Source organism: Lygodium microphyllum, chromosome 19 (genome assembly GCF_053477565.2).
Source record: "Lygodium microphyllum isolate KBCC chromosome 19, Lygodium_microphyllum_v1.1.10, whole genome shotgun sequence".
Classification (NCBI taxonomy): Eukaryota; Viridiplantae; Streptophyta; class Polypodiopsida; order Schizaeales; family Lygodiaceae; genus Lygodium; species Lygodium microphyllum.
In genome coordinates, this window is record NC_141153.1 from 48,842,697 (window position 1) to 48,869,752 (window position 27,056).

At 41.2% G+C, this 27,056-nt stretch overlaps 1 protein-coding gene across 1 annotated transcript; it reads left to right on the forward strand.

The window, feature by feature from the left end:
• The first annotated feature begins 18,574 nt into the window (after window positions 1-18,574).
• LOC148019843 (putative E3 ubiquitin-protein ligase BAH1-like 2) lies at window positions 18,575-26,853 on the forward strand. The gene is made up of 6 exons (XM_087700045.1): window positions 18,575-18,988; window positions 19,522-19,766; window positions 25,637-25,882; window positions 26,072-26,209; window positions 26,317-26,375; window positions 26,493-26,853. The coding sequence occupies exons 1-6, from the start codon at window positions 18,784-18,786 to the stop codon at window positions 26,596-26,598; spliced, it is 999 nt and encodes a 332-aa protein (XP_087556171.1). The 5' UTR covers window positions 18,575-18,783; the 3' UTR covers window positions 26,599-26,853.
• The last annotated feature ends 203 nt before the right edge of the window (window positions 26,854-27,056 follow it).

The following is a 27,056-nucleotide window of genomic DNA, read 5'->3' on the forward strand; positions in this document are numbered from 1 at the left end:
CCTATTTAACTCAACAATAAATTAAGTGTTCCATATGTGGGATTTTAAAAAAAGTTCTTATGGTCATGAGCTAAGCTTGGAGTGCACTTCTCTAAATCATTGCAAAGTTTAGGGTGGTTAGTTACAATAAGATATTTGATATTGAAGGTGATGAAACAAGCATGCAATTGTTGAGAACATGAGCCTAGCTGGAGTGGACTACTCTAAAGCATATGATTCAAAGCTAGAATGTGAAGTGGACTACTCTAAAGCATATGATCCTACGCTTGAAGTGGACTAGTCTAAAGCATATGAGCTAAGATTGAATTGGAAAAGAAGGTATTGTTCATGCTTGCATTGAAAAAGAGGGTGAACTATTTTTGAACTTTGCCCTCCATCATGGCCCACATGTCTAGTTTCTTTGGTGAATTACCATATTCCACCATGGTCTCCTAGAAAGGGCACACAATGGTATGGCTTGGTTAAAAGATCCTCTCCAATTGTGTAGAACTTAGATACATTAAAAAACACAAATACAATGATATATTACTTAAATATAACAACGTATTTCACATATACATAGATGCAAAAATATAAACACAATGATGTACTACATATACATGCACACATAAATACATAAAGCATGTGTATCCCATGTGTTGAGAGATAGGCATGTGAACCCACTGTATCCAAGGGTGGATAAGGGTAGTGTGAATGGACTGAGAGGGTAGGGGAAACCCTAGCCCTAGCCATCCAAAGGCTACATAAACAGCCTAAGGGACACTCTTAGTAGATGAGAGAGTACCCCAATTGTACTGAGACCTCTCTTCTCCCTCTTGTGCACATCTTTTCTGAAATAAAGCTGACATCTCATACAAGAAAATACACAAGATCTAACATCTAATGCTGACAATACCAAGAAATGCTACTGCCATAGCCAAGATCCATGTTCCATATGAAATGTACAAATGGGGAAATAGATGGTATGCTGAGAATCAAGTGATGATAAGCTGCTGTAGAATACTCACCTTCTACAATGGTGGACAAGGATACTCACCTCCAAGTAGGGTGGACATGGATATGCACCTCCATGAATGGTGGGAGGATGTGACCTCAAGAGCTCCACAAGGAGTTGTATTTCAAAATGATCAAAAGGCTCCCACATTTGGCCATACTCCACTATTTATAGCTAACCCTAATTAATGTGTCTAGCTCCTAAGCCTAGGTTAAATTTGCTTTATTACAAGCCATCCCGGCCTAAAGAAGCTTTGTCCTCAAAGCTTGAGAAAATGGGAAAGAATACAATGGATGAAATAGTAGATCAAAGCATATGTGGCTGAAAAGATCCCATGATCGATGAAGCTCCACAAGAAATCTATAGTGAATTTCCTGCATGCTAGCATAACCGGGCTGCCATAGTAAAATAGGCATAACTTTCGATAGACACATCCAAATTGGACAAATGATATGTCATATTGAAGTATATGATGTAGGCTACCCTCTCCAAGCAAAAATCCATGATTTTGACAAAGATAGATCATTTAATTCCATGACAGGAATTTAATACAGCAAGTTGTATTCTGCAGGAAAATCCATCTTCTTCAGCCTTTCTCCCATATAAACCATGAAGAAACCATGAGAACAAAGTATCATTAAGTTTTGTATACAGGATGCCTTGCTGCAAATGACTTTCTCTTAGTATAAGATCACCCGGGTCATATGGAATACCGAGATAATAACCATCAAGAGAAGCAAGATTGTCATGAACCATAAATGTCAAACCACCCAGGTCAAAAGGAAAGAGAGAATCATCTCCGTCATGGCTACCCGGATAATAGGGAAAAGATATCTCATCATCATCATAAGGCATGTCTTCATTGATACTCTCATCAAAAGTATATGCATCCCAAACATTTTTCTCATGTACATCTCCATATGCATTCCAATCAACATCTTCTTCTATTGGCTGTAGCATACCAAAGTTGTCAATGGGCTGATAGAACCCATCATGTGTTTCCTCAATATCTTCATGTGATGCCTCAATATCTTCATGACATATATGATCAACATAATCCTCTTCAACATCATCATGAAATATATGTAAATATTGAATTTGCTCTTCTTGTTGTACACTAATGTACTCTTGATCAACTTTGTCATGTGTATCCTCTTGCTCTTCATCTTCATCTTCAGCTTTGTCTTCAGCTTCATCTTCATCTTCATGCAGTGAATGGCCTTGCTGTCCATGTTCTCTTGAGATAGGAAATTTAGGACTGCCTCTACTCCATGAATTAGCATGTGGCTGTGCGGTTTCATTGACTCTAGAAGGACCTCCATGTTCATAAGTCGATGGTATATGTTGATGAGCTGTAGTAGATCTCACATTCCCATGAATAAGTGGCACTTCTTCAACATGGGATGGCAGTTTACTTTGGAATCTATCTCCCAAATTGCTGAATATAGTGATCAACTGATCAAACTTGGTATCCAATCTACTACTTTGTTGCTCCATATGAGAAATCATCTTGTTAAATTTATCATCCATGGAGTGGGTAAGCTGAAGTAAACCATCATTCATGGAGTGGGTAAGCTGAAGTAAACCGTCATTCATGTTGCCAAGTTGCTTAGACATTTGTTGGAAGTCATTAGAATCACATGAGATGTTTACTTCATTTACCTGATCTATGACATGAGGGTTCTTTGGCCATTGCACTTCGTCATTAGTGGTACCAACTCCCATATTTTCCTCATTTGCATAAGGTTGATGCTGCCCATCAGTCTCGTGAAAATAACCATGATTATGATCATATGAATGCTACCCCATATGGTAATTCCCTGCATACTCTTGCTGACCATAAGGAGAATACCTATGAGATCTATCATCATAAGAACAATGCCCTTCATGCACTTGATGTCTATAGAAATGCTGATGATTAGGTTGTTGCCTTTGACTGAGCATAGGTCTCACACTTACATATTTGTACCCCCTGTTATACATGCTGTCCATAGTGACCTACTGGTACAAAATCAGCCCTATCTTGAAAAATATGAGTTCAAATAAAGTGTATGATAGCTTGAATCGAAGCTTAAAATGTCTAGTATCAAGTAGAAATCCTGGTTTGAATTTAGGAGTAGCAGTACCCCTCTCTATTTAAGAATTTCCAGAACTGTCCACAGTGAACTACTAGTGAACTGTTGGAACAAAATAGGCTCTAACTTGAGAAATATGTATCCAAATGAAGCATTTGTTAGCTCCAATCCAAGCTTGTGATGTCCAGTATCAAGCTCAATTGTCTGTTTGTCGTTAGAATGATGCTACTAATTTATGTAGCAAATTTTCCAGCTTTGTCCCTATTTGGACTGCACCCTGTTTATGTCCTGTTGTCATAAGATGGTTGTTACCGCAAAGATCCCACCAAAATAAGCATCAATACTGCTTCCAATTGTAAGAGAATGCCACTCAAGCCTTCCAAAGCTATTGGTACCATCAACAAATACTTGAGCCCGCTCGACTTCAGGAAGGTTGATGCTCCTATAATATGACCCTTGAGTGCAACTGCTCAGCCTTATATTGCCAAAGCATTAATAGGCCCTAACATGAATAGACATTCCGCAGCCACCAAAGCGTCTTTGGTCTCCTTGGATTCACTCTTTGAACCTCCTCAAGTTTAGAAACACATCTCCCATCAGCATAATCATTCTTCTTGCATGCTGACCTTCAAGTGCAAGAGTATTCTGGAAGCTTCTGTAAACTGACTCCAACAGATGTGGATCTACCTGTAGTTAAAAATATGAGGGTTTCATCACTGGATTTGGTAGAACTATTTCTACCTAAGACCATTGCAGCAAGCTGATACCAGATTGAGCCAAGATCTGATGCGATGAACTAGGTTCTGGTCCTTGTGATTTGATGATAAACCACAATAGAAACCAGGTTTTAATACTTAATAAAATGTTTAGGGAAACTGAACTTAATCAATCAACTATTGCTTAGCAGCTTGCTAGTCTTCCCAAAGATGAGGATCAACTCCAAAACATGTAGACTCTAATGGTCATTTTTGAAGCTGTAGCAAACCATGTAGTATATTCTGAGTTCTTATGTTGAGCATATCTTCATTGTGATATCACCATTTTAGCAAATCCTTGACCGTCTTAAGAGATCTACCCTCACATCTTAGTACACATTACCCTCTGGTACCCATAATTCTCTGAAACATCTTCTTCATGCATAACATGCTCAGCTTTTCCTGATGTAATCAATGCTTGCAGGCACAATTCATGATCTATTCCCAATCTCCAAGAAAGGGTAGGTGATGGCGATCATGATGAATCTCATTGGGGTTGGAGTTGGCGGGAGCGGTGGATGGCTGTTCGTCCATGAGAGACTGCTTATTTGAATGAGGATGAAGAAAATCAACATGACAGCATGAGGAAAGATGTCAGCTATCACTTAGATGCTAAGACTCTTGAGCTAGGGGAAGAGAATTCTGGCCAGCATCCTCATGTGCCACAAGTTGAGGTCCCTTCACAGGAATGACAGCATGACGAAAGATGTCAGCTATCACTCAGATGATGCTGAGACTCTTGAGCTAGGGAAAGAGAATTCTGGCCAGCATCCTCATGTGCCACAAGTTGAGGTCCCTTCACAGGATCCTGGTTCTGTGAACTAGCAAGCCCATGGGTTGCCACCTGCTGAATCTCTTCAGTGGACTGGTGGTGCCATGTCCCCAAGTCCACAAGCGGAGAAATCGCTTTTGTTTCAAGGAGATTACTAGTGCTTGACACTGATCGACATGATGAGAAGCATGACCCGAAGATTCAAGGAGAGATGTCTTTCCACCAATGTGGAGGCAATGTTGGCAACTCTTGCTTCATTCCATTTCCAGCTGGTTGTTGAAGAAATTGATAGAGATCTGTCACATACATCCCAGTATATACCACCCTCTACTGGTCATCGTTGTCATTGTCAATAGAGACATTGACCTTGCTGATGCATCTTGGCATACCAGTGGTGCAATTTTTACTAGGGAATGCAGATATACTATTTGAACCTTTATTTGTCACAAAGAAATCCACTGAACTGAGCACCATCCATGAGTGTAAGAACACCAAAAGACATCACTAATTCTACGCAAAATCAGAGGCATTCACAATTGTCCCAGGGCTTGAGGGAGTCTTAACACTATTGTAACACTGAGGACTAGAACTTCCGATGCCTTGATTAATGATCACTGCCTGAGAATGGAGCTGAAGGCATGCTGATTTAGCACAATTTTTACGCCTCTTCTTGGTTCTCCTGGCGGCTTCACCTCGAGTTTCACACTAATGAAGAACACAATATCAGGGCGGCAAGAGAAAACATTCATGAAGCTTATTGTTGATGCGGAATCTTATAAAGTTCTTAGAGCATCAATGTGTGGTCCAGATGCCCCTGAGATTATGCAGGGTATAGCCATATGCATCAAATGTGGTGCAACCAAGGCACAGCTAGATTCTACTGTTGGTATTCATTCCTCTACTGCAAAAGAGTTTGTAACAATGAGAACACCTACAAGGCGAGTTTCACCTGACGGTCAGATCAAAAAGTTGTGAAGATGTCTTTCATTGAAACCTTCAACAGCTCTCTGCAAGTGGTATTTGATAAAGCCACCACAGTTCACACTACATAGCATTCCGGTGCACTCATTTTTACAGGGAGTAACTCATTGAGAGCATTGAAAGATATGAACCCGCATAGGAAAGGAACGAGCCAGCAGACCAAACGAGGGACCTGCAGGATCGCTCTGAGGCATGCGGTGATGGAATTAGGCCTCAGCCAACGGTGATCAACCCTACAGTCATGACAGAAACCGGATATGTGATGGTTGAGAGCCCACGGCGAGTGACCATCACCGAGTATAATACCAGAGATGGTGATCGACGTCCTAATGACACTGAGGTAGTGAGTATTCCTGAGGATGGCACAGCTGGGATAGTCGAACGAATCCAAGAAGGCACTGAAGATATTAGTATTGAACCTCTCCCAATTAAGACGACCACATATTGCAATGAACCTTCAGCTGCAGTCCTCCGAGAGGAAGTGCCAGCTCTACTGGATTTTACTGATCATGGCCGAGAAATTGAACCTGTTCAAGAGAGCACATACCATAATGAACCAGTCGAAGAGTGCCCGTCCACTCCAGTGTGCGATATTTCTTGTAGTAACTGTACCGAAACTGAACCACTCGTAGAGAGTACTGAAGGTAATGAGCCAGTACTACCCCATGAGAGCGCTCTAGAAGGTGAACCAACTATCTTCAATGATCCGGTCCTACCAGACGTTCTAGTTTATGTTCCCGGGCAGGGCTGCTAGAATGCTACAGAAATGTAGGAATCTCTTGTTGGACAGGGCACGGAATATGTGATAAGCAAGACAGGAGAGCTCCAGGAGAGCAGCTGGCCACTAAGGCTGCCCGCAAGTCTGCCCCTGCCACCGGAGGCGTCAAGAAGCCCCACCGCTTCAGGCCTGGGACGGTCGCCCTGCGCGATATCCGCAAGTATCAGAAGAGCACAGAACTCCTCATCAAGAAGCTCCCCTTCCAAAGGCTTGTGAGGGAGATCGCCCAAGACTTCAAGACTGGCCTCCGCTTTCAGAGCTCTGCCGTTCTGGCCCTACAGGAGGCCTCAGAGGCCTACCTGGTTGGCCTCTTCGAGGATACCAACCTTTGTGCCGTTGATCTATGCTTTGATCTTTACTGCCTTACTTTGAGGATCCGCCACCTGAGATCTTGCAAAATGGTGCTCCCTTTGCTCGTTGAGATGCAAGGAATGATGCTTTGTAGGTCATAGAGAGAGATTAGGTCATGAAGAGAAGATGATGTCAAAGAGAAACTCCATGGAAGCTTCAGCAATGAGGAGAAAGGAAAGTGAAAGACCCTGGGTCTCAGGAAAAAAAAAAACTAATGCCGTTGTCTCGAACTCCAATCCCCTTCTCTTTTGACAAGAAAGGCTCCAAACATGGCTTTAATTTGATGTTGACTTGTTTAAAATAGCAAGAAGACCACCATCCTTTTGCCAAGAACCTCCATAATGTCTTCAACTACAGCCATGGATAACAGTGGACGTCTTGCAGTTAGACTTGACACAACAACCAAGATCAATGTAACCAGATCTTCCATGAAAATGACCTTTCCCATGGATCAGAAATCCATGCTTTGATACCAATGAAATAAAGCTGACATCTCATACAAGAAAATACACAAGATCTAACATCTAATGCTGACAATACCAAGAAATGCTACTGCCATAGCCAAGATCCATGTTCCATATGAAATGTACAAATGGGAAAATAGATGGTATGCTGAGAATCAAGTGATGATAAGCTGCTGTAGAATACTCACCTTCTACAATGGTGGACAAGGATACTCACCTCCAAGTAGGGTGGACATGGATATGCACCTCCATGAATGGTGGGAGGATGTGACCTCAAGAGCTCCACAAGGAGTTGTATTTCAAAATGATCAAAAGGCTCCCACATTTGGCCATACTCCACTATTTATAGCTAACCCTAATTAATGTGTCTAGCTCCTAAGCCTAGGTTAAATTTGCTTTATTACATTTTCATGCTGTAACTCTAATATTCCAACATGGTATCAGAGCTATCTATGTTCCAATAAGCTTCCCCTAACTTTATCCTAGCTTAAATGCATAGGAGAGTTTCATTTTTCAACCATATCTTTTTTTCTCCATAGACAGCTTTGTACCCATCTCTACTCGAGGACTTGATGAGGGAAAAGGAGGGCCTATTAGCTTCGGATTTCTTCTAGAAAGTCCTTTCCACCTCAAGATGTAGCTACTCATCATTTAAACTGCCAACATTGTGCACATAAAAGGGCAGCATTGTTGCTTTTCTCAAAACAATGTAGTTTTTAGTAGAAATATAGCTTGTCAGTTTTGGTGCAGCATGTAGAAGACGCAATCCCATCAGCTCTACCATGGGGCCCCTAGGTGGGCTATCTCCACCTAAGAGGGCTTGGCAACATTTATTTTGTATTGGCGACACTAATCAAAACCTTAATTGTGTGTCTAGTTGGCAGCCATAGCCAGAAAGCTTCAATCTTTCTTCTTTCAACATTCATCATCCTGGTTGACACTAACATTGATTCTAATCACTGAATAACCTATTCTGGAGTTCATTGCAGATCTGAAAGCTCCATCTCAGGGCTAGACATGCTTTGTGGACATCATTAAGTTCTGACATTCCACATCTCAAGTGAGGCATAAACTGTGAGACGAGTCCTTGTAAGCACTAATGTTACATTTCTTAGTCATTGCTTGCTGATGTTTATCAAAAATCTAAATGTTAAACTTGAGATATGCATGCCATTTAGCATTTTAGCATGGTTACTAAGTGCTTACCTCATTAAATGACACTGTAAGGCTATGTGTAAACCTATAAATACATAGAATATGTCCCTGATCCTCTCCAAATGATATCCTATTGTCTTTTTTTTCTTCTAATCAATGTTCTAAATCAATTTCAACCTATTGGATACTTTGCATCATTATACCTACTTCCACTCTTAAAGGAATGGACACAGCCATTGCCTTGTGCAATTGGTAAGACCTTCCTATCATGGCCTATGCCAATGTAAGACCTCATTAATGGCCAATATTTCCATCCATGGCAGGTATTGGTCAAATATAAATTGATGGAGAGGGGTTACTGGCCCTTAATCAAAGGTACCAAGTGTTGAGATATCAAGCTCCACTCGTGATACGCCAGGGTGACCGTTGTGTATTTATGTCACCGACTTGTCAGTTTGCAGACGCGGTTGGTACACCGCCCATGAATAATAGCTACATGATAGCTATCCTTATCTACTCTAGTTCGTGGCTCAGTTAGTATGCCACCTTAGTTAGTTGAGTTTGGTTTGAGACCCATATATAGGGTTCTTCTATTTCTTTGTATGAGAGTTCTTTTGGCTTACACAACTAAGAAGAGGAAAACTGTTTTCAGCCTCCACCTCTGTGTGTATTCCCCCATTGTGCAAGCAAGAAAGCTACAAGTGAGACTCCTTCCTTCTCTCCCACAATCTTGACATGGTATCAGAGCCTTGTTCGTGGTAAGGAGCTCAAGAAAGCAAGCCAAGCTCGCGGTGGTCTGGTAAGAGGAGCAGTGTTGCTTTCATTTTCTGTTTTGGGAGCAGATCTCTGCAGGTAGCACAGCCGAAAATTGCAGGAGTGCATTGTCTCAGGTTGAGACGCCCTTCGCGGTGAAGCAAGAGGGCAGTATATGCTGCGGGCGAGGGCTTTAGCCCTCGGCGACCCTGTTTTTTTGATTTGAGGCCATTTCGGGGCCTGTTTTGGAGGCGGAAGTTTTCTGCACGTACTCAGGAAAAGGCCCAGTTTTATGTTGTGCGACCACTTTTCTACAGGTCGGTGAAAAGTTACTGTAGAAATTGCATCGTATGCTTATGTGCAGAGACATTGGGAGTTACAGAATCATCCTTGGTTCCTGTTTATGCAAAATCATCACTAGGAAGTGACTGTGTGGTCAAATACCACTTTCGCCAGTTTTGCAGATTTGCCCTTGTGAGGGTGAAGCTGAGTTTTTGCAGTGACAGAATTTTTCGCAGTGTTCTGTAATGGCGCCTGATTCTCTTTCACAAATTGTAACTGAAAAGCTTGACAAGAACAACTTCCAGGCATGGAAGTTTAGAATGACGAATTTCCTTATGGGAAAAGGATATTGGGAATTTGTTGCAGGAAATGAAGAAGAACCAGTTCTTCCTGATGTTCCCAATCAACAGCAAATGCAGGCATTCAAAGCATGGCATGAGAGAGCCAGGAAAGTTATGTACTGGCTGTCTATCAGCATTTCAGACTCTATGATTGTGCATATTCAGGATGCAAGTACGCCAAAGGAGGCATGGGATACTCTATCAAAGATGTATAGCACAAATACGCAAGCCAAGAAAATGCAGCTCAAGCAAGAGTTGCACAATGTGCAAAGAGAAAATATGAGCATCAATGACTACCACATGAAGGTGAAGAAGATTGCAGATGCACTTGCTTCCATTGGGTCGCCAGTGGAAGATAATGATTTAGTTTCTGTGACCTTGAATGGTCTAGGAAAGGATTATGCACAGTTTCGGACATCCATTTCAGTTCGTGAAAGATTTCCTGATTTTGAGGAGTTGATTGCTCTTCTAATTTCTGAGGAGCAGAGAAATGGTGGTGCATCTTCTTCAGGAGGAACTTCAAAAGAAGCTGTCTTCTACTCAAATGCTGGAAGAGGTAGAGGCAGAGGTAGAGGAGGCCGATTTGGAGGCCGTGGTAGAAATCAGAATATGCAGCAAACTCAAGAAAACCAGTCCTATGGAGGAGGACGTGGTAACTCTAGAGGCAGGGGGAGCCAAAGAGGTCGTGGTGGATAGCAAAGAGGCCAAAATGCAAACAGTAATGTTGAATGCTACTACTGTGGTAAAATGGATCATATGGCTAAAGACTGCTATAAAAAGCAGAATGACATCATGAATGGAAAACTGCAACAAGGAAATTATGCATCTTCTAGTAGACAGGGTGATGACAGAAATGAGCATTTTTTTATGGTGCAGCACATGAACAATTCTGTGACAAATGCAGAAGAAAGCAACGATGTATGGTATGTTGACTCAGGTGCATCAAACCACATGACAGGTCATGCAGAATGGATGGAGGATGCAAGGAAAATGGAAAAACCAGGATTTGTGGAGACTGGTGATGATACTGCACATCCTATTGTGCAGATTGGAAAAATTCATTTGTCTATGCAGGATGGGAAAAAGAAATACCTGTCCGATGTATTTCATGTCCCGAATATCACCAAGAATCTGGTTTCTGTTGGTCAAATGGTTGAGCAGGGCTTGCAGGTCAGATTTAATCCTCATGGATCCTTTGTTGAGGATATGAAAAATAAAGGTCGCTTGATAGCAAAAGGAAAGAAGAAGGGCAGAATGTTTACCTTGGATGCAGACATGTCTGAATTGAGTGCAGCAATGTTTGCACATGGGACCGGTGTAGTTGCAGATATTGATATCTGGCATAAACGCATTGGTCATGTTAATGTACAGCGACTTAAATCAATGCAGGCCCAAAATATTGTTGCAGGATTACCCAAATTCAAGGTTGCAGAAATGCATAAGGTATGTGAAGCCTATCAGTTTGGAAAACAGGCAAGGAAACCATTTCCTAGACATGTTCAAGAGAGTGAGAAGCCATTGGAATTAATCCACTCTGATGTGTGGACTACTAAAGCTGCATCTCTTGGAGGCTGTCATTATTTTGTCACTTTTATTGATGACTATAGCAGAAAAGTTTGGGTGTATTTTATGAAAAAGAAAAGTGAAGTTTTTGGGCATTTCAAAACTCTTAAAGCTATGGTTGAAAAAGAAACAGGCCTGCAGATAAAATGCCTAAGGTCAGATGGAGGGGGAGAGTACCTCTCAAATGAGTTTGCAAGGTTCCTGCAGGAGCATGGCATAAAGCAGCAATATTCATGCAGTCATACCCCACAACAAAATGGAATTGCAGAAAGGAAAAACAGGCATATTGGAGAGGTATCTCGTGCCATGCTCAATGAAAAAGACTTGCCAGATTTTTATTGGGCTGAAGCAGTTGCTACAGCAGTCTATATAATGAACATGACTCCCACTGCAGCAATACATGGAATGACTCCAGAGGAGAGGTATATTGGTAGGAAACCAGATATTTCTCATTTGAAAATTTTTGGTTGCATTGCCTATGCACATGTGCCAGATGAGTTGAGATCCAAGTTGGATCCAAAAGCTGAGAAGTGCATCTTATTGGTTACTCTCTGCAGCAAAAAGGGTATAGATGCTATAACCCTTCTACTCGTAAGTTTACAATGAGCAGAGATGTTGTTTTTGATGAGATGAGTAGCTGGTATAAACCAGTAAATGTGATTGATGATGTAGATGCACAAAATGGTAATGCTGCACAGAATTCACAGCAGCAGTCACAAAATATTAGTGGACCTGGAGCGTCCTCTAGTAGTGGTTCACATTCTTCGCCATGGACAGGCAGATTGAGATCAGGAGAATCTTCTCAAAGCAATGCAGATAGTGATATGCAGGTATCACAAAAAGGAAAAGAGAAGGTTGATCAGCCCATGTTTGATGTGAATGCAGGTCACTCTTATGTGGATGGTGAATCCAGTGGCTCAAAACAGAGCATTGATGATGAGTTGGGTATTCCTTCTATTGTTACACCTGGAGTAAGGAAGACCAGGGATGTTTTGAGAGCACCTGGGAGTGAACCTACTTTGCGCAGGTCTACGAGAGCTAGGTATCTTGTGGATAGGCTGAAATATGATGGATTTACAGCCATTCACTATGCATATATGGTTAAAGTGATACAGGAACCAGAACCCACTTCTTTTGAGCAAGCCATGGGAAAAGAAAAATGGGAGAAAGCCATGGATGAAGAAATGGATGCCTTGGAAGCAAATGCTACATGGGAATTGGTACCTTTGCCGAAAGGTAAAAATGCAATTGGCTGTAAGTGGGTTTATAAGGTGAAGCACAATGCAGATGGTTCTGTGAACAAATACAAGGCAAGATTAGTAGTCAAGGGGTATGCACAAACATATGGCATTGACTATGAAGAAACATTCAGTCCGATTGCAAGGATGGCAACCGTAAGAGTAGTCATTGCTATGGCTGCATCAAAGGGATGGTCTTTACATCAGATGGATGTAAAGAATGCCTTCTTGCATGGTGATTTGCAAGAAGAGGTCTATATGGAGCAGCCACCAGGTTATGTGCATGCTGTTCATCCTGACTTTGTTTGCAGGTTGAAGAAAGCCTTGTATGGCTTGAAGCAAGCACCTAGAGCATGGTCTGACAAGATAGGACAGTATCTTGTCACTATTGGCTTTCAGATTTCCAAGGCAGATTTCTCACTTTATGTGAGAAAAACAGAGAAAGGTATTATGCTACTTGTCATTTATGTTGATGATTTGATTATGACAGGTGACAGTGATGAAGATATCCTTCATGTGAAAATGCTATTGAAGCAGAAGTTTGAGATGAAGGATTTGGGAGAGCTGCGTTATTTCTTGGGCATTGAGGTGATTAGATCACCAAGTGGGATACAGCTCTTGCAGAGGCAGTATGGATTGGACATGCTGTCCAAATATGGGATGACAGGCTGTAAGCCTATTTCAATTCCTTTGGAGCAGAATGTGAAGCTAAGCACAGATGCAGGTGAGCTTTTGGAAGACCCTACTATGTACAGACGCATAGTAGAAAGTTTGATTTATATGACTATTACAAGACCAGATTTGAGCTATGCTGTTGGATTGGTAAGTCAGTTTATGCAGGCTCCAAGGAAACCGCATTTGGATGCGGCTAGACGCATACTCAGGTATGTGAAGTCCACATTGTAGTATGGACTATTTTATGAGACTGGGGTTCAGATACAGCTGCATGGATACACTGATGCTGATTGGGCTGGTAGTATTTCTGATAGACGATCTACCAGTGGATATGTGTTCTCTTTTGGGAGTGCTGCAGTCACTTGGAGCAGCAAGAAACAGCCTACAGTTGCCTTGTCGAGCACAGAGGCTGAGTACAGGGGTGCAGCAATGGCTGCATGTGAGGTAGCTTGGTTGCATAAGCTACTTTATGATATGCATCAGTCTACAAATGGGCCAGTTGTCATTTATTGTGACAACATGAGTAGTATACACTTGGCAAATAACCCAGTCTATCATGCTAGAACAAAGCACATTGAGGTGCATTATCACTATGTGCGGGAGAGGGTTTTACTAGGTCTTATTGATCTAGTTTATGTCAGCACAGAGGATCAGGTAGCTGACATATTTACGAAGGCATTGGGCGCAGAGAAGCTGCGCAAGTTCAGAGACCTGCTTGGTGTGCAGGAATTGGGATTGAGCTCGAGGGGGAGTGTTGAGATATCGAGCTCCACTCGTGATATGCCAGGGTGACCGTTGTGTATTTATGTCACCGACTTGTCAGTTTGCAGACGCGGTTGGTACACCGCCCATGAATAATAGCTACATGATAGCTATCCTTATCTACTCTAGTTCGTGGCTCAGTTAGTATGCCACCTTAGTTAGTTGAGTTTGGTTTGAGACCCATATATAGGGTTCTTCTATTTCTTTGTATGAGAGTTCTTTTGGCTTACACAACTAAAAAGAGGAAAATTGTTTTCAGCCTCCACCTCTGTGTGTATTCCCCCATTGTGCAAGCAAGAAAGCTACAAGTGAGACTCCTTCCTTCTCTCCCACAATCTTGACACCAAGGCCATTGGCCCATCCAATCCTAGAGATGCAAAAGTTGATGAAAGAGCGTAAGCTATCATAATGTTGCATCTGGATGAATCCTTAATCCACCTTGTTGACCAACTTTCAACAGCAAAAGATATGTGAGATGACCTTGAGAAATTGTATGGAGCAAAAGGAAAGAACTCTAAAATCTTCCTTGAAATAGAGTTCTTTAGCTTGGAATATAGGAAAGGAGAAGACTTAGGGAAGTTCATTTCCCACACGAAGGGGCTAATGGCCCAACTAGCTTCAGTAGAAGCTCTTGTTGCTATAGAAGATGCCATTGCAATACTTTTGAAAGCTGTAAGGAATGTCTTTCTAACTCTTGTAACTACTCTAACAAATGTACCAAATCCTACACTTGAAAGCATCATTCAGTCTTGTCTAGATGAGGAGAAAAGAACCAAGGTTTCTAGTGAAGCATCTACCTCAACCTCTCATGACTATTCCTTCTGCAATAAAAAGGGACATATTGTAAGCAATTGCTGGAAAAAATATCCCAAGAAGATGAAGTGCAAAAAATGTAAACAAATTTGACACATCACTAGTAAATGTCCTAAATCCATTGAAGCACCAAAAGAAATGGAGGCCAACTATGCCTCCAACACACTTGATGATCAACTCTTCTAAATCTATAAATCCTCCACTATAAGCACTCTTGTAGCCTAATTCATAAGGCATTTCCTTCAAAAGGGAACATTTCTATGCCATGTAATCCAATGCCACTTTGGCATCGAGGGGGGGTGTTGAGAGATAGGCATGTGAACCCAATATATCCAAGGGTGGATAAGGGTAGATGAGTGTGAATGGACCAGAGGGCAGAGAAAACCCTAGCCCCAGACATCTAGTGGCTATATAAATAGCCCTAAAGGGTCACTCTCAATAAATGAGAGAGTATTCCAATTGTGCTTTGAGCAACTTAATAAGATAGATCTTATTCTTGTACTTTGAGCTCGCTTCTCCCTCTTATGCACATCTTTTCATGCTACAACTTTGATATTCCAACAACATGGACTGTTGGAAAAGTCAAAACCGAAGCAAACTACGTAGTAGAGCAATCAAGACCCTCACTTCATCAAAGTCACCATAGCTTTGGCATATAGGGTTAGACTGAGGTGAAGCCTAAGACCCTTGCCTTGTCAAAGTTTCCATAGCTTTGACATATAACAGAGAAGACTAGGTACCTAAGTCTTGGCACAATCATGAATGATATAAGGCTTTGTAGTTAGAGACAACACATTGATTGCCCAAGGATCTAAGATTAAGAGTGATTCTATTTAAAACAATGTTAAGAGTAAGATCAATACATAAATTAAAGTGTGTAACAACCTATGGGCATGTTTAACAAAACCAATTGGTATCGCATCAACAACATGCAAAAGTTTTATACACCTTTTGACATGGTTTTAAAACATATGATGGACCTATGGACAAGTATTCAAATACAAATATGAAGTGAAAAACAACCGATAAGCATATGATTAGTTGATGGAGTACAAAACACTAGCTCACAATCCTCTCGTATTTGACTATGTCATCACAAATACTCCCACCTATAAGGGCATCCTCCCAATCATCTATCCCAACCTCGTCCCAACATTTGCAAAAGGGTTATCTAGAAGAGGGTCCTTGATGTCAATGCCTACATCATCATGTTGTATAGACTCATCAACAATATCTATGAGCAGGTTGTGCATATACGCAACATAGCATGCATGATCATGCGGGGAAGTAAATCAACATTGGTGGCATACACCTTTCCATCTAGAATCTTCTAGGTGTCATTTAATTGTCCCAATGCTTGCTTAATAATAATATGAGTGGAAGGCTGCATGAAGTTGTAATGAGCAATGCGCTAGTTGCCCACCATGGCATGAGGAAATGGGGTCATGAGCCATGGAAGAATTATGAACCCACAGTCCCTGATAATATATTGAGACTCTAAGACCATGATAATCAAAGGGAGCATCTATCAATCTTTGTCGGCCTTGGAAAAGGTGGTAAAAACCACAGTTTTTAAAAGTCATTTTGTCATTAATAGAGTCCAGGCATCCAACATTCACATCAAGGAATTTCATCTTGATCTCACATATGCCTTGTCAAGTTATCATGATGTAGTTAGAGTAACGATCAAACCATGTTGTGGAAGGCTCATTTGAAGGCAAAATCATATTAGTGTGAGTGAAATCTATAGCTCCATAACAGTTGGCAAGCCCAAGCTTGGTGAGACCTAAATCCATCTTTCACCTCATCTAGCTCTGATTGGGTGGAAGGCTGATGGATGAAGTGAGCCATGCTCTTCAAAAACTGCACTTAAACACAGTCAAGCGATTGTAAGCCAAATGCATTGGCTATGTGAGCATGGTTGTTAGCACAAGTAAGCAACATCACAACAATTGTAACCTTCTTCTCAACTAAGAATGTGTGACTAGGGATGCCTTGAAAATGGACCAATATCTCTCACCCTACATTCAGATTGTTTGGACCCAGGAGGTCAAACAAAGATGTGAACAATGCATATGGGAATTTGAATAGCTCCCTCTAGCAATCATCATCCTCCCTTAGATAGAAAGTGATTCCACCTGTGAATGGAGGGACGACTTGATGTACCATCTTGAAATGCCTTCATTGTACGTATTGGCAAAGGGGGGACTACCTTTGAGCTAAGGTTGATGTGCCCAACATCAAAGGAAGGAAAAGCCATATGAAAGAAGCCATCAAATCATCTTGTCCTTTGTGCACCCAAGGAGTTGCAACTAGTGATGAAGAACTTTGAAGAGTCTCCTAAGAAATCATCAGTTGGCAAATAGTTGCTTGAATGAAGGGTAGAGGCCGTCACATTTGGGTTCTAATTTGCATGTGCCATGCTTCAATGTTATACAAGAATGATTTGTACATTAAAACAATGGAGGGATGGAACTAGAGATATTGCACTAACTCTAACAATGCAAATAGACAGTGAAGGTAATGATGTGAGCAAATCAAATAGGGAATGCATGGTTGCAATATAGAACGATGAGGGAAATTAAAGCTTAGCATATATGGACACGAAATGGGGTCCAACAATGGTATAAACAAATTGGTTGTATGGTCTCCCCTTAAGCATGTAGGGATTAAATTTAGATGTGGAGATAATTGGTCTTGTTATAAATCTTTGGGGTAGCCTTTGCAGCTCCAAGTTGTAAATTCTTATTACAGATATGTAGAGCTTCCTCCAATGAGAGCACTGAGGTGGCCTACAAAGTTTCAATTGTTAAACATACTCACAAACAATCAACTATTGTCATTGCTTGCAAAAAATTTGCATCATATCCATTGCATTTTTGAGCAGGAATATTTGTTACATCTATAGAACCATACCATGCACCATGATGATCGCTAATTTAATATTTGGATTCTTTTGTAGTTGTCCACATAGTGAGCACAGGTGATACATTAGCACAAATAAGACATATTTGCAGTAGTGATTGGTCTAGACATTGTTATGGGAGTTGGGCTTTTTATCATCATTTATATCTTTGTTTCATAATTCCAAGTGAGGCTATCTTCACATGTGTGATAGTAGTAGCCATGTCTTCGAGGTCATCAAATAGAGGTGAAAGCATAAGGTTTGACACAACACGTTCCTTCCCACATCAGCACACTTTCGAACAAATTGTCTTTTAGAGCAATTGTATGTGTAGTTGGTTTGCTGGGGATTTTTGTCTTTTAACAAGTGTAGGTGTTGTATTAATGCTCACGGGAGCACCCATAAACAAGGAAGAAGTCTTCTAATTGCAACAACTATTCGACTGCACTACCTTACTGGTATACATGTGCACGTGCGCATGCACACACACACACATAGATTCTTGTTTATATTGGGTTGTAGGTAGACATAAAATTTAGGGGGGGGGGGGGGGGCAAAGTAGCTTTTCCTAATGGTGCATGATGCAATGTATCCCTTGCACACTCTGGTGCGAACCTTGAAAATTAAAAGCTTTAAGCGGAGATCTTCGCAGCAGAAAAATTTACACCACTCGTGAGTCCTGACTACTCGTCGATACAAGCGAGTTCACAAAAAGTTCAGAAGGCTGTGACTCACCAGAATAAGGAAGTCATGGAATTTGGAAAGGGGGTGGGTGTACCCACCAGAGACAGGCGGCAGCTTGCTAGTGATCTGCAGGGCCCGCCGCCGGGAGTGGACTTTGCTCTTGCTGTAAAATAACAACATTGGAAAGAGGAAAACGATTGACGATCATCGCGTGCACGCTACTTTAATGAACAGAGATACGTTGTCCGTCGCCCCGTTTCAGACTGATTCTTCTTCTTCTTTCTTCCTTATTTCTTCTTTCCTTCTCCTCCTTCTTCTCCTCCTTCGATTTCTTCTGATTCTGCTTTCATTTTTGTGCGTTGTGCGTCTCCATTCTCTCTCTCTCTCTCTCTCTCTCTCTCTCTCTCTGTGCTTCCATGATTCACTTGTCTCAAGCTATGCGATGAAGTTCAACAAGCAGTTCTCTGCCTACATTGAGGCGCAGCAAAGCTTGCTTCCGGGCGTCACCTACGTCGAGTTCAAACGCCTCAAGAAACTGCTCAAGCACTGCTCTCTCCATGACGTATCGATGCAATCTTCTATCGGTTGCGAGCACGATGCCGCCGATGATCCTTCTTCGTCGCCCAAATGCCCTCCTTCCTGCGCAGGTGCCCCATTTTGTCGCAAATGGCTTTCTTTTCAAACGTTTCATAAGTTCTCGCAGTTCATTTGTATTCGGTATTTATTTGCGTTTCTTCTTCAGCAAAGTGCAACAATATAACAAAGCGGAATATAAATCTTGGATTCTTGATGTGCTCATATGCAGTTCTGGAATCGTTATCCTTGTCTGCAAGCACTTTGGAATTGTAGGAATTAAACGTTGGCTCGGTTAGTTTATCTTGTAGTCCTCATAGCACGCTTGCTCATGGCGGCCCTTATTTATGTTCACAAGTTTGGCTTCCTCTATGGCTGTTATTTGAGATGACATGTTTAAGGATTTTGGTTAATCTTTGTGGCCTAAAATAACTCGAATGAATGAGAACAGTCTTTACTTCAGATCTACACAGTCTGGCTTTCGTTCTAGCTGTTGCTTGAGATGACATGCATAAAGATACGGAGTATTAATTGGTGAGGGTCTAAAGAGCTTGAAACGTCTTCAATTTACACAATGTCCACTGATTCCGGTTTTGCATTTATGCAGTTTGTGATCAAACATTCTTCCCCCTGTTGATGAAGGAGGTAGCAGCCGTCCTGGGATGCTTCAACATGCAAGCACAACGCCTCCTGCAAATTCATCTTGCCTCAGGCCTGCAGAAGTATATTTTAAGGTTGAAATCCAGACATGCAGCCAATCACCTGGAGATGATGCAAGAGGGGGAGAAACTCGTGAATTATGTCTACATGAATGCTGTTGCCATACGGAAGATTTTGAAGAAATATGACAAAGTACGTAGACTTGTTCTAGTATTTATTTGTGTTCTTGAAATTTTCTCAATTATAATTTCTCATGAGAAAGCAGATATCTTCTCGTGCTCATAACACAAATAGGGTGTATCCATGCTTTTTTGATAGATTTTTAGAGGAAATTAGATGATAGCTTCAACCCCAGGAAGATCTCTCTCTTCTTGTGGATGACTAGTCACTACCCATAGGTGTCTGACAGTTGCCACTTGACTTGGCATATGCAAGATGTGGAGAGATGGAGGAGAGTGCTTTTTTATCTCAGTTTTGTTTCCAAGGTCTTATTAATAGAGTCTTCTTATCTTTGAAAACAAAAAAAGACTTCTCAACACTGGTTGGCAGTTGTGCCCTAGAGTTGGACAAATTTTCATATTTGCAAAGTCTTACCCAAATCGATAAATGCTAAGCTTATCCAACCTCTGTAAAATCATAGATCCTTTAGTAGAGCAACATAATTTGAAGAAGTCCAGGGCCTAATTAACACATGTATGGAACAGTCCATTTCTGGTTGGACATGGACACATTTTCATAGTGGGGAATTTTTAACCGGGTTGATACATGCTAAATTTACACGGTCTTCGTAAGATAATAGACCCTTCAACAATTATAGTTATTTGAAGAAAGGCCATGACCTAATTTAATTCTATGCCTTGGGTCACTCTCTAGTTGCAGTTGGGTAGATAGTGGGCACCCACCTTGGGTGTCTAGATTGTTTTTGGTTGGTTTGTGATATCATGCTTGTAGATCAGCCATCACTTGTGTAGGTTTTTGGATGGTCATAGTTTTTCTTAAAGATGCTTTGTTGACTCGGACTTCAGTCAATGTGGTGTTTTGGTGTCTTGACTCCAATGGATTATTTTCTTTCTCACTTTCCTGTCTGTGCACGCATGCATATTGTGTAAAAATCATAGTTTGAAGCAAGCTGTGAAGTGTAAGAGTTTTTAGCTGGTCATATGTTGGGCCCTGGAGTCAAACAGGTATGGTGATGGCAGCAATGGGGAACAACTACAAGCATATGCAGCTAGCTCTCAGAAAACAAGCATGGCAAATGAACAAAGGTGAAGTGGTTGTATATTAAGTATAAGGGTCACACTATGAATGCATGTGAGCAAGTAGAAAACATGGTGCAAGGCTGAGCAGGTTGAGATTCTTTTCAAGATGAGCCTTAAACACCTTCTGAGATTGGCATTGGCTGCCTATGGCCAATACATCAGCTATAGTCTATAGAGCTACATCTGGGCACTTCAAATCCCACTGATCATGAGCGGGCCTTGGAGCTTTGATGTTGGCTTCCATTTTCCTCTCTAGATGGGGATGCTGGGGAATGAGTGGATTCATCATTTGAGTCATCCTCCTCAGACCTCTGGATGAGGTTTTGTATAGCAAGATGAGGTCTAAGGCTTTACATGTTGGATAAGTAGATTTGCATGATGTCTGGTCATGTGGTTGAATGAGGTTTGTTCTCTTGCCCTTTGCAACTGGTCAACAATAGTAACTCACCCTGGGAGACTGCGGAAGGGTGAACTTCTATAGCAAGTTGGTTCATTTTTGGCTTCATGGCTATTTCTCATGGAGCTGCAAGGGGTTTGTACAGCATCTCTACTTGAAGCAACTGCACATTGGATTGTCTTGACCTCTTTTTGGGTGCCCATCATTCTTCAATTACCCTTGAGTTTGGGCATTGATTGACATAAGAACTTTTAGGGTTAGAGTTCTAGTCAAGTGTGGCTTGTGTATAGAATGCGTCATATAACTTTTTCATCTTGCTTAGTCCACGTTGCACTATTACTCACATTGTCTTTTGTGTGAGTGTACATGTCTTTTCTCTTTGAGGACTTGCACATCGCTTTCTGGGTTTGATGAGTTCACTTGGCTTTATCAAGGCAAGACAGTACACTACATGCTGCAGGCTCGTGCTGGTGATTCATTCTTCTTTTTTGTCAAGATTCATAGGATAATCAGTTGGATTTACATGTGCAGCCTATATTCACGCAGTGTACACACTTTAATTTACCATTTTAACAAGCCTTGATAAGCAGAAACTTACATTATGCTCAATCAGCTGAAGGTTGAAGATAAACAATCATGACAAAAAGTTTCTTTGGCTCTTGAAATGTGAATGGACGATGTTAACCAGAATGTTTTGAACCAGAAATGTATGGAGGATGGACATTTGTTAACATATTATGACTCAAGAAATCAGGTTGTTTTCACATTTTTTGAAGACTAGACAAGTGGTAGCAATGAGTACCACTTTGAAAATGAATCTTCTAGTTATTGGGAATCGATGCATTAGATCCTTAGCTGCTGCATATCTCGATCAAATGCTAATTCACATAGGCTCACTGTTCTTCACTATCTCCAGCTTTGAGATTAGAAAGTATACACCAAGTAAAGTCTGTCACTTCATCGGTGTAGCATGAGCCCTACAAAGGTAACTTGATCAACTAAAGAGATTCAACTGGTGCAGGATGTAGTCTCAACTTCTTCAACATCAAATCACTCTAAATGCAGCAGCCTAAGATATTGCCTTTAGATTCTAAAGGTGATAAATGTAGTGGAATCACTGAAGAGAGATTTACTGGATTCCCCAAAATACAGGCTCACAACTTCCTACAGCCAAAATGGACATCATATCAATGCCATGGATAAAAATTTATGCAAGCAAGCTTCAAAATATGGGTAAGAAACAAAGGTGATGGGCACAGGTCCTGGCACCAACTCCTTGCCAGCTAAAATGGACCTATCTCATCACAGCCATGGATAAGTTCTGGCACTAAGCTTTTCAATATGGATAAGGTGTACATATTGTGCAAGCATATTATGGTGTAAATTTTTATTTCTCACATTGAGTGTTTTTTATGCACAATTAAGCATCGTAGACACTTATAGAGAACAAAGAAAAATGTGGCTTACAATTGAAATTCTGCAGATCATAGATACATTTTTATGTGCTAGTATTTCTCTTAGCAAGGATCTGAATGGGAAAGGCAACTGTGATCATCCTCTATGAGAAGAATTTATCTTGGATGGCAGGGCAGCTTGCCAAATATCTGCAAGCCTGTCAGGCCACCATCATCAAAATTGCAGCCACATAGTTTACTGGCTTTCTGTGTCAGCCAATTGTCAACTAAAAATGTATTGTGGAGTTTGGGCTCTGTTCCGTGAAGATATAAGAGAAGTGGAAATAATTTGGGTTCTCAAGTTCCAGTTTGGCAGAAGGCTTCAAGTGCTCAACTTCTTCTTGCCTTTATGATATTGGTTGTAATTGAGTAATACCAACCCGAAGGGTATATCCCAAAGCTCTAGATACCTTGCCCTTTGAGGTCATTTTACCTTTCAAACAAGCTTCTTACCATGAGTTTTAGGAAGTTTTATCAAGACGGTTTCTGTAAGTTAACTCCAATCCAGAAGCAAATCCTGAAGCAAGAGAAAGGCATCCACAATTCTAATAGCAGCCCGCAAATCTTGTATTTATATGTCTGATTGTCTGTCTGTCTGTCTGTATATATGTATGTATGTGCGTTTGTACATATAGAATGGGGGAACAATAAGTGTTTACAAATATTGAGGCCAAGTATTTCTTTGCTTTCAGCAGCAGCAGCAGCTTGCAAATGCCATAGAAAGGCATGACTTGCCAGTGCAAATAAGAGAGGATTGAAAGGACATCCCTGCTTCACAGATCTCTGCAAATGTGATGTCATTGAAGAGACTTATATTTATAAACAGACTTGGCCATCCTGTGACAAAGAGTATGCAATATTTGCCATTTAAGGAACGCTTACTACCACATCAAGAAGATAATCCCATTGAACCTTATCAAATGCCTTCTCAAGGCTGAGCAATATGAGAACCTTATTTTGTTAGGAACAACTGCTACATCAATCACAAGCATAAGATTTAGAACTGCAATGACAAAGTAGGTTTCATCTGTCAGGTTGCCTTCTCAAAGTTATGGGAACCTCATTTTTTTTATACATCAATCAGAAGTGTGACACTAAGAACTGGATGAGCCCTTTCTTTAACCTATCTGGCTAAACATCACTATCTGCATCTCTGTGCATAGCATCACTCCATGAGACAGTAGTGCAAAGCAATTGCGTTTGGAGTATAACCATTTCTTCAACATATCTGGCATAACACTGTCAAGAAAACCCCAGAGTTATATCATTCCAGCATCCTACCAGAAATTCTTTGGATATCTCATCCAATGGAGGATCTTTCCTATGCTTGAAAGCAAGTTCCACCAAACTAAAAGGCATTTCCAGCCTTTCAGCTCAATGAATTTGACTGAAGGAACAGCATATGTTAGTAGATATTTCTTTGCATCCAACTCTCTGCCTGAGATCTAATCTGTGTTGGAGAACATTTGCTACAAGGGATCTAGGAAAATTGCAGGAATCCTGTTCGAATCAATCACCAAAATTGCAAGAATCCTTGCTACAACTGATCCAGAAAGATTGCAGGAATCATATTCTAATCAATCACCAAATGCTTTAACCTATTCTAATCAATCACCGAATGCTTTAACTGAGTGAGCAATCTGTATGATTGTCTTAAGGTGATACTTCTTGATAATGATAATGTCCTTTTCATAGCTTGAGGAATTCTATGTAGACATAGTTGTCCGTCAGGTATCCCTACACCCTCAAACCTTAACAATCTAGGCTACCACTTTTGGGATCATCTGCTCATGTTTGTGGCAAGGAAATCAAATTCTGCTCGAGTCTAACCTAGAACCATAATATCATGGACTGTGTCACACAAATCAGACATTACTCTCTAAAGCCATGCTCAGAGATTCGGTCACAACAAAGCCTCTCACCATGTATGATTGTAAACTGTACAGTTGGAGGGATCAAACTGCATGACTCGTATTGGGTATACAGTAGGTGTGTCTGTAGCCCTTGTACTCATTTGCAGGTTCATTCCATCATCCCAACCCTGTGCCAAACCACCACACACTCACACCCAACAAAACACAAAAAAGAAAAAGAAAAAAAAAAAGTGTCCTGGGATCAAGCTTAGGGGTGTGCGTGTGTAAATGATGTTCTGGTTCGTTTGGAATCATGCCTGCACATTTCTGAGTGTGTGTGGACAGTTCTTGGGTGGAGTCTGAACCTGCTATATGGGATTACCTTGCAGAAATAAAGGGTCACAGGACTAGGTAAAGGCTGAGGATTCCTTGGCTTCAAGTTTTGGGCAAGTGGTAATTTTACTAACCTGGATGAAAGATTATTGTAAATAGATACATTTTATCTGTGCTATTGTGCAAAGCTTTTTAATTATAGATAGGATTTATTGAGGTTCAGTCTCTGGGGTAATGACTCTTGGATTGTCTAATTATACTGGAGCAGAAGCAATGCTCCTATCTGGTCTGGAAAGGTCGTGGCAGTCATAAGCTTAGATGAGTGTGTAAAACACCATTATCAAGGATGGGCCACAGGGCTTGGACAGCTTGTAGCTTGGTAAGATGTATGGAAATGTGAGTTCTTTGGAAGACTTCATGGCCCGACTTCGGTAGAGGATCTCATGGTCTGATCATGTTGACCTGATATTCTGGACATTTAATTATGTTTGCCAAATGAACTACATGCATGACTCAGTGAAGGGTGCAGTGTATAACTCATATAACTCGTAGTCTACGCCAACCACCTGAAGGTCAAGCTGGTTTATGCTAACAGTGTGTGTGCACATTCCGACTTGGATCCCAGGGATGGACCAGTTGTCATTTGCCTCGCCTGTATGGGGGGTCTTGGCATGTTAAAGATCTATCATTATTTTAAAAAAAAACCTCAGCCTATGGAGCTGATACAGTTTTTGAAATATGACATTTTTTTGGGCCATTGTAACAGGTGCATTTTTCAAGAAAGGGATGGGCATTCAAGAGCCGTCTGCAAACTATGCATGTAGAGCTGCTTCAGTCACCTTGGCTGGTTGAGTTGATTGCCTTCCATTTAAATCTGAAGGATAGTGCACTTTCTGGTCAGGAGATTTCCCTTCGATGCACATGTGATTTAGAAGGACCTAAGCCGACAATTTCTTGCTGGCTGTCTGACTCAGTCACTGTCGACATTGATCTCACTTGCTCTATATGTTTAGTAAGTGGTTCTGCTTTCGCCAGATGTATTTGTATGAATCTTTCCAAGCTCTATTGTCACAGAGTATGTTTTGAAGGTTCTGCATCCCTCCTTAGCTATCTGGATACCGAGTGTCTCGTGTGCATTCTGAAAGATTGATAAAAGGATAATGATGCCTTTGGTAACTGGCAGTTTGCTTGTGTGCTTTAGGATCTGGTTTTTGACCCAGTGTCCCTCAGCTGTGGGCACATTTTCTGCAATAGTTGTGCTTGTTCTGCAGCTTCTGTTCCAACAGTAGAAGGGCTGAAATCAGCAGCTCAAACTGCGAAATGTCCACTATGCAGACAGGTACTCTCCTGTTTCTGGTTTTTGAAGTCTGTGCTGTCGATATTTAAAGATAAGAACTTAAGATGGCTCTCTGTATTTGACACGGTGTATTGGGCTTGCTCATCTAGGCAAGAGTATACGAGGATGCTGTTCATCTGTCAGAGCTGGGCACGTTAGTCAGTACAAGGTTGTATATATCCACCCATCTTTTCAGTAGTTTTTCTCACTCACCACTTCAATTGTTTTCTGTGTTACACGATTGTGTGCACTGATGTTCCTCGTGTATGCCTATGCCTCATGACAGATGCAAGGACTATTGGAAAAAACGACTCCAATCTGAGAGGGTGGAGCGAGTCGAGCAAGTAAAGAGGCATTGGGATCAACAGTGCCGGGCAGCCTTGGGACTTTAAGCTGTGTGATATTGATGCTTGTAAGCTGTAATGTGCAAAGCATATGTACATTGTTTAGGCTCTGTACATTGTAAAAGTCTAAACAGATGCTCTAGAAAGCAAGTTGGTCTTGTTTTCTTTTAGCTAAGGTCGTTCAGCCTTGTAAAAACTAATAATAAGCCGATCGTGACTGTCTATATGCTACCGTTAGTCGACGAAGTGAGCTTCTTCCATTTATGAATATATATCAATATAGGAGTCTTACATCAAGTAACAGATCTGAGCAGAGTTAAAGGTGGTGAATGATTTGCCTCACAGGCTGGCTTCTGCCTGACACAATTCTGTACAAGGTTGATTCGTGTAGCTAGGTTTAGGTGGTGGCGTTGTCACTTGTGTATGGGCTTTGATGCATGATAATCTTGCATGTCAAGGCTTTGCTTCCTTGTGTTTTGAAAAGATATGCAATTTTTTTTTCTTCT

Excerpts from the sequence above, each read along its gene's own strand:
- LOC148019843 (XM_087700045.1), top strand. The coding sequence starts at position 18,784 with ATGAAGTTCAACAAGCAGTTCTCTGCCTACATTGAGGCGCAGCAAAGC. Across the intron at positions 18,989-19,521 it reads ATGCCCTCCTTCCTGCGCAG|TTTGTGATCAAACATTCTTC; the intron begins GTGCCCCATTTT and ends GCATTTATGCAG. Across the intron at positions 26,376-26,492 it reads GGCACGTTAGTCAGTACAAG|ATGCAAGGACTATTGGAAAA; the intron begins GTTGTATATATC and ends GCCTCATGACAG.